The sequence below is a fragment of the Medicago sativa genome, chromosome 8 (genome assembly GCF_051527215.1).
Source record: "Medicago sativa cultivar Bolivia chromosome 8, Bolivia_mono, whole genome shotgun sequence".
Lineage (NCBI taxonomy): Eukaryota > Viridiplantae > Streptophyta > Magnoliopsida > Fabales > Fabaceae > Medicago > Medicago sativa.
In genome coordinates this window covers 78,444,306-78,453,317 of record NC_140756.1, presented here as the reverse complement: position 1 = coordinate 78,453,317, position 9,012 = coordinate 78,444,306, and the positions used below count along the sequence as shown (strand labels likewise).

General features: G+C 37.4%; 2 protein-coding genes across 2 annotated transcripts; both read left to right on the top strand.

The window, feature by feature from the left end:
• The first annotated feature begins 4,456 nt into the window (after positions 1-4,456).
• Positions 4,457-5,690, top strand: LOC146901859 (uncharacterized). The gene has a single exon (XM_085735209.1). It carries the CDS (start codon positions 4,562-4,564, stop codon positions 5,570-5,572), a length of 1,011 nt encoding a protein of 336 aa, XP_085591335.1. The 5' UTR covers positions 4,457-4,561; the 3' UTR covers positions 5,573-5,690.
• A 2,069-nt stretch (positions 5,691-7,759) lies between these two features.
• LOC146901858 (uncharacterized) lies at positions 7,760-8,993 on the top strand. The gene has a single exon (XM_085735208.1). The coding sequence runs from the start codon at positions 7,865-7,867 to the stop codon at positions 8,873-8,875; it is 1,011 nt and encodes a 336-aa protein (XP_085591334.1). The 5' UTR covers positions 7,760-7,864; the 3' UTR covers positions 8,876-8,993.
• Positions 8,994-9,012: the final 19 nt, after the last annotated feature.

The window sequence follows — 9,012 nt, the reverse complement described above, 5'->3', positions numbered from 1 at the left end:
CAACGATCGTAAATTAAAGTCAATGTCAATCTCTTTCCAAGTCAGTTTGTATATGTATGCAATGACATGTATTTACCCGTGACAATTTCTATGTGACTATTTCATGTGCAAAGTAAAGGAGAGGATTGAAGATTCTTATTTTGGAGGATGAAGAACATGTTGTAATTTTTATTAAGAATTTATTTTAAATTTAATTATATTGATTAATCATTTCTTTGATTAGGCCATTTTAATACCACATGTTTTTTGTTATTGATTTTCGGTCAAAACTGCATTTTGTTATTTTTTTTAACAAGCCAAAATGGAATTAAATACCAGAAATAAAAGTAGCTCCCAAGCACAAGATGTGCCTAGAACACCACTCGAACCATACAACAAGAGTCAGATCCAACCAAACAAAAAAACTAAACCTGAACAAGGTGGTTAGCCAATACCTAAACAAGCCAAAGGGCTTGACCACCACCTCTGGGTGCCACAGACAAAAATGGCTTTTTTTAGCCAAGAGCCACGCTAGGGACAAAGATTTAATCTTATCAAGCAACCTAGGTACATCAGATATAACATTATTGAAAAGGCGGTTATTGCGTTCGTTCCACAAAACCCAAACAGAAAGAAGCCAGATTAATTGCAGAAACGAACGCTTAGCTTTACCACCACCTGACATATGCGTTTTGTTATTTATTTACATATTACCGTTGTCCATCCTATTTAATTGGATTTTACGATTTTGCTTGTTTTGACAAAGATATTTTATAATAGGATATAAATATATGGGTGATTTTTGTACCAAAAAAGTAAATAAATATATGGGCGATTTGTTTAGTTGATCAGTGATTTTAGAGTGCGTTATTTCACGGCCACAAAAATCAATTATGGGAAGGAAAATTCTATGGTGAAGTTGTTCAATTGACTTTTTTGGTGAAGTTATCCTACATCCAATAATAATGAGCCACGTTTTCAAATGATGTCATGTCATGCTGAAGGTTGCATGGTATGTACCGTGTACCTTCAATTGTACTTTAGCCCTTAAATTTTTTGAACCATCGGATTAAACACCTCACCAGTGTTATTGTGTTGCCTTTCACACTATATTTATTTCTTTTTTCCTTTTTTTTTCTCCTTTTCTTGATTTCAATGACACATCCATTCCAATTTATTTATTGTTTTCTATGATAATTTCTGACTATTCTTTGATGAACCGTTCATACAACCCTTCCACCATATCCACTGGTGAGGTGCTTGAATGATGGCATTTTTTCAGCCATGTTTGTTATCTACCACCAAAGAAAATAAAATAAAATTGTGAATGGGTAGAAACAATTTAAAGGCTCCTCAGACTCCTACGGGTAGGGGGAATATCAAGGCAAAGTTAGCTTACCGCAAGAAAAAAAACTAAAGAAGACAGGACCTTGAATAAGGAGTCCCTTCAATGGCGAAAAAGCAGTCACGCCATATCGGCATTAATGAAACCAGCAAAAGAAAAGAAAATCTAATGAAAAAAAAAACCATGATATTTGATTTAATACTTAAAATAAACGTTGCCACAAATCAATTGCATCATATTTCTATAATCATCATTTTCGACGTTCAAAATCGGTCTAAATCGTCGGGTTCAATTTCGGGTTTCGAGGGTCTCAACCGGGTTAAAATGACCCGGCTGGAGGTTGAAGACGACTGGCCTTTTCTTTAATCGGATTTGTTATAATAAATAGGAAAAAGCTGAAAAATTCACAATTGATTGTATTAACGTAGTGGTTTAGTGAATTATAATTATAAAAAATTGTTTTAGGTCGCAAGTTCAACTCCTCAACTCGCATTAGGTCGCAAGTTCAACTCCTCAACTCCTGCTGTTTTTATTTTTGATTTTTCTTTAAGAAAAAATTCTGATAAATGCGCCATTAATACTAGTTAATTCTGCAATAAAAGCTCAATTCCCTTGGAGTAGAAAAAAAGCAGAATTTGAAAAAATTGAAAGATCAAGGTTTCGAACCCTGTACATAAAAGCAAATAACTAGAAAACTAACCACCACACCAAGTACTTATTTGTCTAATGAAGTAAAATATATATATATATATATATATATATATATATATATATATATATATATATATATATAGAGAGAGAGAGAGAGAGAGAGAGAGAGAGAGAGAGAGATAGGATCCGTTGACACCAGGTGTCAACGGATTCGTTAACACCAAATCTCAACCATCTATCCATTTAATCCAAGGGTACATATTAATGGTGTAGTGAACTGGCGTGAGGTTTTCCTCTACGCAACATCTTGCCTCTCAGTGTGTTATGAGCAACAGTGGAAGTGTAACGCCCGTCTTAATTATTCGATTATTTAAAAATATATTTATATATATGATTTACGTGATTTTCATGACTGATATGTGTGAATTTTATGATTTATGAAGTTGAATGGGTTATATGATTTATAACTGAATTATGAGGGATATTTTGTTGTGGTGAAGTTGTTATGTTGTTATGACTTATTTTATTATTAAATAAAATAAGATTTGATAAATAAAATAAAAATATTAAAAATTGGGCTGTGTTGTGAGATGAGCAATTAGTAGTGATAAGAGTAATTAGGAGAGATAAATAGACAACAAAAGTTAGAAAACATAATACGTACGTTTTTGGAGAAAAAGGGAGAAAAGTCAGAAAAGAGGAGAACCAGAGGGAGAGCTGCGATTTCATCATAACCAGGTAAGGGTGAGACTAATTTTCAATATTATTAAGGGTATAATTCTATAGGATGAATTTAGCATGATTAGGTTAAGTTTTGGTGAGAATTGAGAATTAGGTTTAGGATCAATTTTGATGAATAAATCAAGAACAGATGTTAGATTGATGCAAAATTAGTATACAGACCTTAGATATGACTTAAGATGATAATTAGATGCTATTTGGATGAAGGAATCATGAATATAGGTGAAAAGTTGTGATTTTTAGGTTTCTGGCCGTACTGACATTCATCGCTCGCACCTGCGAGCAAGAACACTCGCATCTGCGAGCTAGAACCCAGAACTCGCAACTGCGAGCAATGCAACTCGCAACTGCGAGTGACCTGTGAGCTCGCAACTGCGAGCAGAATAACTCGCCACTGCGAGTAAATACGTAGGAACCCAGAATGCACACTTTGCTCGCTAGTGCGAGTGAAGTTACTCGCCACTGCGAGTTAAGCTGTTAGTTGCCCAAAATTGTCCCGATGCGATCCTTTCGCACGTGTAGTCTTGAGATGACCTTAGAAGTAAGTTAGAGAGCTGTTTGGGATGCTTTCATAAGCTCCAGAAGTCTGTTATGGTGACTGAAAATTAGAAGTGTTGCTGCATGAATGCTATAATGATGTTTTATGATATTTATATTGATGTAATTAATTCCTTATGTGAATGTTAACACATTCAAGCGTTGTTAATTGTTGTATGTTGCTGCTGTTTTCTGTTGTCGACTGTTAGTGTCTTGAGGTTGCATGAGTCGGTCTATGTTGTTGGAATTTAAGAAGTTGTCCATGATTATGAGTCGTATGAGTTGTACACGTCGTTGTCTAAGTTGTTGGAAGTTGAGTCCGTTGCATACTCATATAAGTTGGTTGAGGGCTTGATGCCCTGGAATGCTTAGTCATTCACATGATTGGTGAGGGCTTGATGCCCTGGAGCTTTTGCTCACTATGTTGGGGGCTTGATGCCCTGAAGAGCCTAATTACGCTCATATAAGTTGGTTGGGAGCTTGATGCTCTGTATTGGTACCAAATGCATTTGCATATCAAGAGGTTCATGATGTTTAAGTTGTCAAGATGTTGTCGAGTTGATAGAGTTGCATGGTCAAGGATGAGTGGTGTCGTCAAGTTGAGTGTTAAGTTGATTATGATTTGTGATGAGAATTAGTAATGGTATTGATGATTGTATTTGTTATGTAATGAAAAATTATGCTAATTGTTAATTGTTGATATGTTATTAATGTTTAAGTTGTTAAATGCATTTTATTGGATTATATGCTTAATGTATTGATTATGAAATCTCACCCCTTCTGCGTATATGTTGCCTCGACCGTGGGTAATGTGCAGGTAATAAAGATTAGAGGCGTTCATGAGTGGACTCTCAGTTGGTGTCTAGGTGCTCTGATACGTAACGGGATGGGGGCTTGCTTTTACTTCTATTCCTTACGTGTCTCTTTTATGAACTAATTTATGGGATTTTTCAATAAGGCCTGCGTGCCAAGACTTTTAAATGTTGAACTATTTTCCGCTGCAATAGTTTAAGATTTTTCATGATGTTGAATTTGAAGGATAATTATTATTATCCATTTTACGATTTAATTGAAGTATGTGACATTCCGTTGTGATCAAAATACTCTGATTTTAAATGAAATTTTCATGTTGGGAAAACGGGGTGTTACATTTGGTATCAGAGCAGGTCGGTCCGTCCGGCCAAGTAGTGAGTCAAGTTGTGTCGTTTTAACAGTTAGGATACCCTTATTGTGTTATTCTAATTGTTGTGTGTTGCGCAGTGAAGAAAACTGGAAGCTGCAAATCTTATCTGTTATAAGAGAACTAGAATGGCTGGAAGAAATGATGCTGCGATGGCTGCTGCCTTGGAAGCCGTGGCCCAAGCTATAGGACAACAACCAAATGCTGGTGCTGGTGTTAATGCCGATGTGAGAATGTTGGAGACTTTTCTGAGGAATCATCCTCCTACTTTCAAAGGAAGGTACGACCCTGATGGAGCACAGACGTGGCTCAAGGAGGTTGAAAGAATTTTCAGAGTTATGCAATGTACTGATGATCAGAAGGTGCGTTTTGGTACGCACATGCTATCTGAGGAAGCTGATGACTGGTGGGTTAGTCTTCTACCTAACTTAGAGCAAGATGATACGGTCGTTACTTGGGCTGTGTTTAGGAGGGAGTTCCTAAACAGGTACTTTCCGGAGGATGTTCGCGGGAAGAAAGAGATTGAGTTTCTTGAGTTGAAGCAAGGTGAAATGTTGGTGACTGAGTATGCTGCTAAGTTCGTGGAATTAGCTAAGTTTTATCCACACTACACTGCTGAGACTGCTGAATTTTCTAAGTGTATTAAGTTTGAGAATGGCTTACGTCCTGAGATCAAGCGGGCCATTGGATATCAGCAGATCCGTAATTTTTCCGAGCTGGTGAGCAGTTGCAGAATTTATGAAGAAGATACTATAACCCATTACAAGATCAGGAATGAGCGGAAGAGTAAGAACCAACAAAATCGTTATAAGCCTTACAATGCCCCTGCTGATAAGGATAGTCAAAGGGTGAATGATGAAAGGAAACCGGGAAGGAAAGATACTAATGCTGAGGTTGTTTGCTACACATGTGGTGAGAAGGGCCATAAGCGTAATGCTTGTACTGGAGAGGTGAAACGATGCTTTCGTTGTGGTAGAAAGGGACATACTATTATAGAGTGTAAGCATGATGATGTGGTGTGTTTTAATTGCAATGAAGAAGGTCACATGGGTTCACAGTGCAAGAAACCTAAGAAGGCTCAAGCTAGTGGGAAGGTGTTTGCTTTATCTGGTACTCAGACGGAGGGTGAGGATCGTTGATCTGAGGTAAATTTTCGAGGACGAAAATTCTATAAGTTGGGGAGAGTTGTAACGCCCGTCTTAATTATTCGATTATTTAAAAATATATTTATATATATGATTTACGTGATTTTCATGACTGATATGTGTGAATTTTATGATTTATGAAGTTGAATGGGTTATATGATTTATAACTGAATTATGAGGGATATTTTGTTGTGGTGAAGTTGTTATGTTGTTATGACTTATTTTATTATTAAATAAAATAAGATTTGATAAATAAAATAAAAATATTAAAAATTGGGCTGTGTTGTGAGATGAGCAATTAGTAGTGATAAGAGTAATTAGGAGAGATAAATAGACAACAAAAGTTAGAAAACATAATACGTACGTTTTTGGAGAAAAAGGGAGAAAAGTCAGAAAAGAGGAGAACCAGAGGGAGAGCTGCGATTTCATCATAACCAGGTAAGGGTGAGACTAATTTTCAATATTATTAAGGGTATAATTCTATAGGATGAATTTAGCATGATTAGGTTAAGTTTTGGTGAGAATTGAGAATTAGGTTTAGGATAAATTTTGATGAATAAATCAAGAACAGATGTTAGATTGATGCAAAATTAGTATACAGACCTTAGATATGACTTAAGATGATAATTAGATGCTATTTGGATGAAGGAATCATGAATATAGGTGAAAAGTTGTGATTTTTAGGTTTCTGGCCGTACTGACATTCATCGCTCGCACCTGCGAGCAAGAACACTCGCATCTGCGAGCTAGAACCCAGAACTCGCAACTGCGAGCAATGCAACTCGCAACTGCGAGTGACCTGTGAGCTCGCAACTGCGAGCAGAATAACTCGCCACTGCGAGTAAATACGTAGGAACCCAGAATGCACACTTTGCTCGCTAGTGCGAGTGAAGTTACTCGCCACTGCGAGTTAAGCTGTTAGTTGCCCAAAATTGTCCCGATGCGATCCTTTCGCACGTGTAGTCTTGAGATGACCTTAGAAGTAAGTTAGAGAGCTGTTTGGGATGCTTTCATAAGCTCCAGAAGTCTGTTATGGTAACTGAAAATTAGAAGTGTTGATGCATGAATGCTATAATGATGTTTTATGATATTTATATTGATGTAATTAATTCCTTATGTGAATGTTAACACATTCAAGCGTTGTTAATTGTTGTATGTTGCTGCTGTTTTCTGTTGTCGACTGTTAGTGTCTTGAGGTTGCATGAGTCGGTCTATGTTGTTGGAATTTAAGAAGTTGTCCATGATTATGAGTCGTATGAGTTGTACACGTCGTTGTCTAAGTTGTTGGAAGTTGAGTCCATTGCATACTCATATAAGTTGGTTGAGGGCTTGATGCCCTGGAATGCTTAGTCATTCACATGATTGGTGAGGGCTTGATGCCCTGGAGCTTTTGCTCACTATGTTGGGGGCTTGATGCCCTGAAGAGCCTAATTACGCTCATATAAGTTGGTTGGGAGCTTGATGCTCTGTATTGGTACCAAATGCATTTGCATATCAAGAGGTTCATGATGTTTAAGTTGTCAAGATGTTGTCGAGTTGATAGAGTTGCATGGTCAAGGATGAGTGGTGTCGTCAAGTTGAGTGTTAAGTTGATTATGATTTGTGATGAGAATTAGTAATGGTATTGATGATTGTATTTGTTATGTAATGAAAAATTATGCTAATTGTTAATTGTTGATATGTTATTAATGTTTAAGTTGTTAAATGCATTTTATTGGATTATATGCTTAATGTATTGATTATGAAATCTCACCCCTTCTGCGTATATGTTGCCTCGACCGTGGGTAATGTGCAGGTAATAAAGATTAGAGGCGTTCATGAGTGGACTCTCAGTTGGTGTCTAGGTGCTCTGATACGTAACGGGATGGGGGCTTGCTTTTACTTCTATTCCTTACGTGTCTCTTTTATGAACTAATTTATGGGATTTTTCAATAAGGCCTGCGTGCCAAGACTTTTAAATGTTGAACTATTTTCCGCTGCAATAGTTTAAGATTTTTCATGATGTTGAATTTGAAGGATAATTATTATTATCCATTTTACGATTTAATTGAAGTATGTGACATTCCGTTGTGATCAAAATACTCTGATTTTAAATGAAATTTTCATGTTGGGAAAACGGGGTGTTACATTTGGTATCAGAGCAGGTCGGTCCGTCCGGCCAAGTAGTGAGTCAAGTTGTGTCGTTTTAACAGTTAGGATACCCTTATTGTGTTATTCTAATTGTTGTGTGTTGCGCAGTGAAGAAAACTGGAAGCTGCAAATCTTATCTGTTATAAGAGAACTAGAATGGCTGGAAGAAATGATGCTGCGATGGCTGCTGCCTTGGAAGCCGTGGCCCAAGCTATAGGACAACAACCAAATGCTGGTGCTGGTGTTAATGCCGATGTGAGAATGTTGGAGACTTTTCTGAGGAATCATCCTCCTACTTTCAAAGGAAGGTACGACCCTGATGGAGCACAGACGTGGCTCAAGGAGGTTGAAAGAATTTTCAGAGTTATGCAATGTACTGATGATCAGAAGGTGCGTTTTGGTACGCACATGCTATCTGAGGAAGCTGATGACTGGTGGGTTAGTCTTCTACCTAACTTAGAGCAAGATGATACGGTCGTTACTTGGGCTGTGTTTAGGAGGGAGTTCCTAAACAGGTACTTTCCGGAGGATGTTCGCGGGAAGAAAGAGATTGAGTTTCTTGAGTTGAAGCAAGGTGAAATGTTGGTGACTGAGTATGCTGCTAAGTTCGTGGAATTAGCTAAGTTTTATCCACACTACACTGCTGAGACTGCTGAATTTTCTAAGTGTATTAAGTTTGAGAATGGCTTACGTCCTGAGATCAAGCGGGCCATTGGATATCAGCAGATCCGTAATTTTTCCGAGCTGGTGAGCAGTTGCAGAATTTATGAAGAAGATACTATAACCCATTACAAGATCAGGAATGAGCGGAAGAGTAAGAACCAACAAAATCGTTATAAGCCTTACAATGCCCCTGCTGATAAGGATAGTCAAAGGGTGAATGATGAAAGGAAACCGGGAAGGAAAGATACTAATGCTGAGGTTGTTTGCTACACATGTGGTGAGAAGGGCCATAAGCGTAATGCTTGTACTGGAGAGGTGAAACGATGCTTTCGTTGTGGTAGAAAGGGACATACTATTATAGAGTGTAAGCATGATGATGTGGTGTGTTTTAATTGCAATGAAGAAGGTCACATGGGTTCACAGTGCAAGAAACCTAAGAAGGCTCAAGCTAGTGGGAAGGTGTTTGCTTTATCTGGTACTCAGACGGAGGGTGAGGATCGTTGATCTGAGGTAAATTTTCGAGGACGAAAATTCTATAAGTTGGGGAGAGTTGTAACGCCCGTCTTAATTATTCGATTATTTAAAAATATATTTATATATATGATTTACGTGATTTTCATGACTGATATGTGTGAATTTTA

Coding starts and splice junctions, on each gene's coding strand:
- LOC146901859 (XM_085735209.1), top strand. CDS start 4,562: ATGGCTGGAAGAAATGATGCTGCGATGGCTGCTGCCTTGGAAGCCGTG.
- LOC146901858 (XM_085735208.1), top strand. CDS start 7,865: ATGGCTGGAAGAAATGATGCTGCGATGGCTGCTGCCTTGGAAGCCGTG.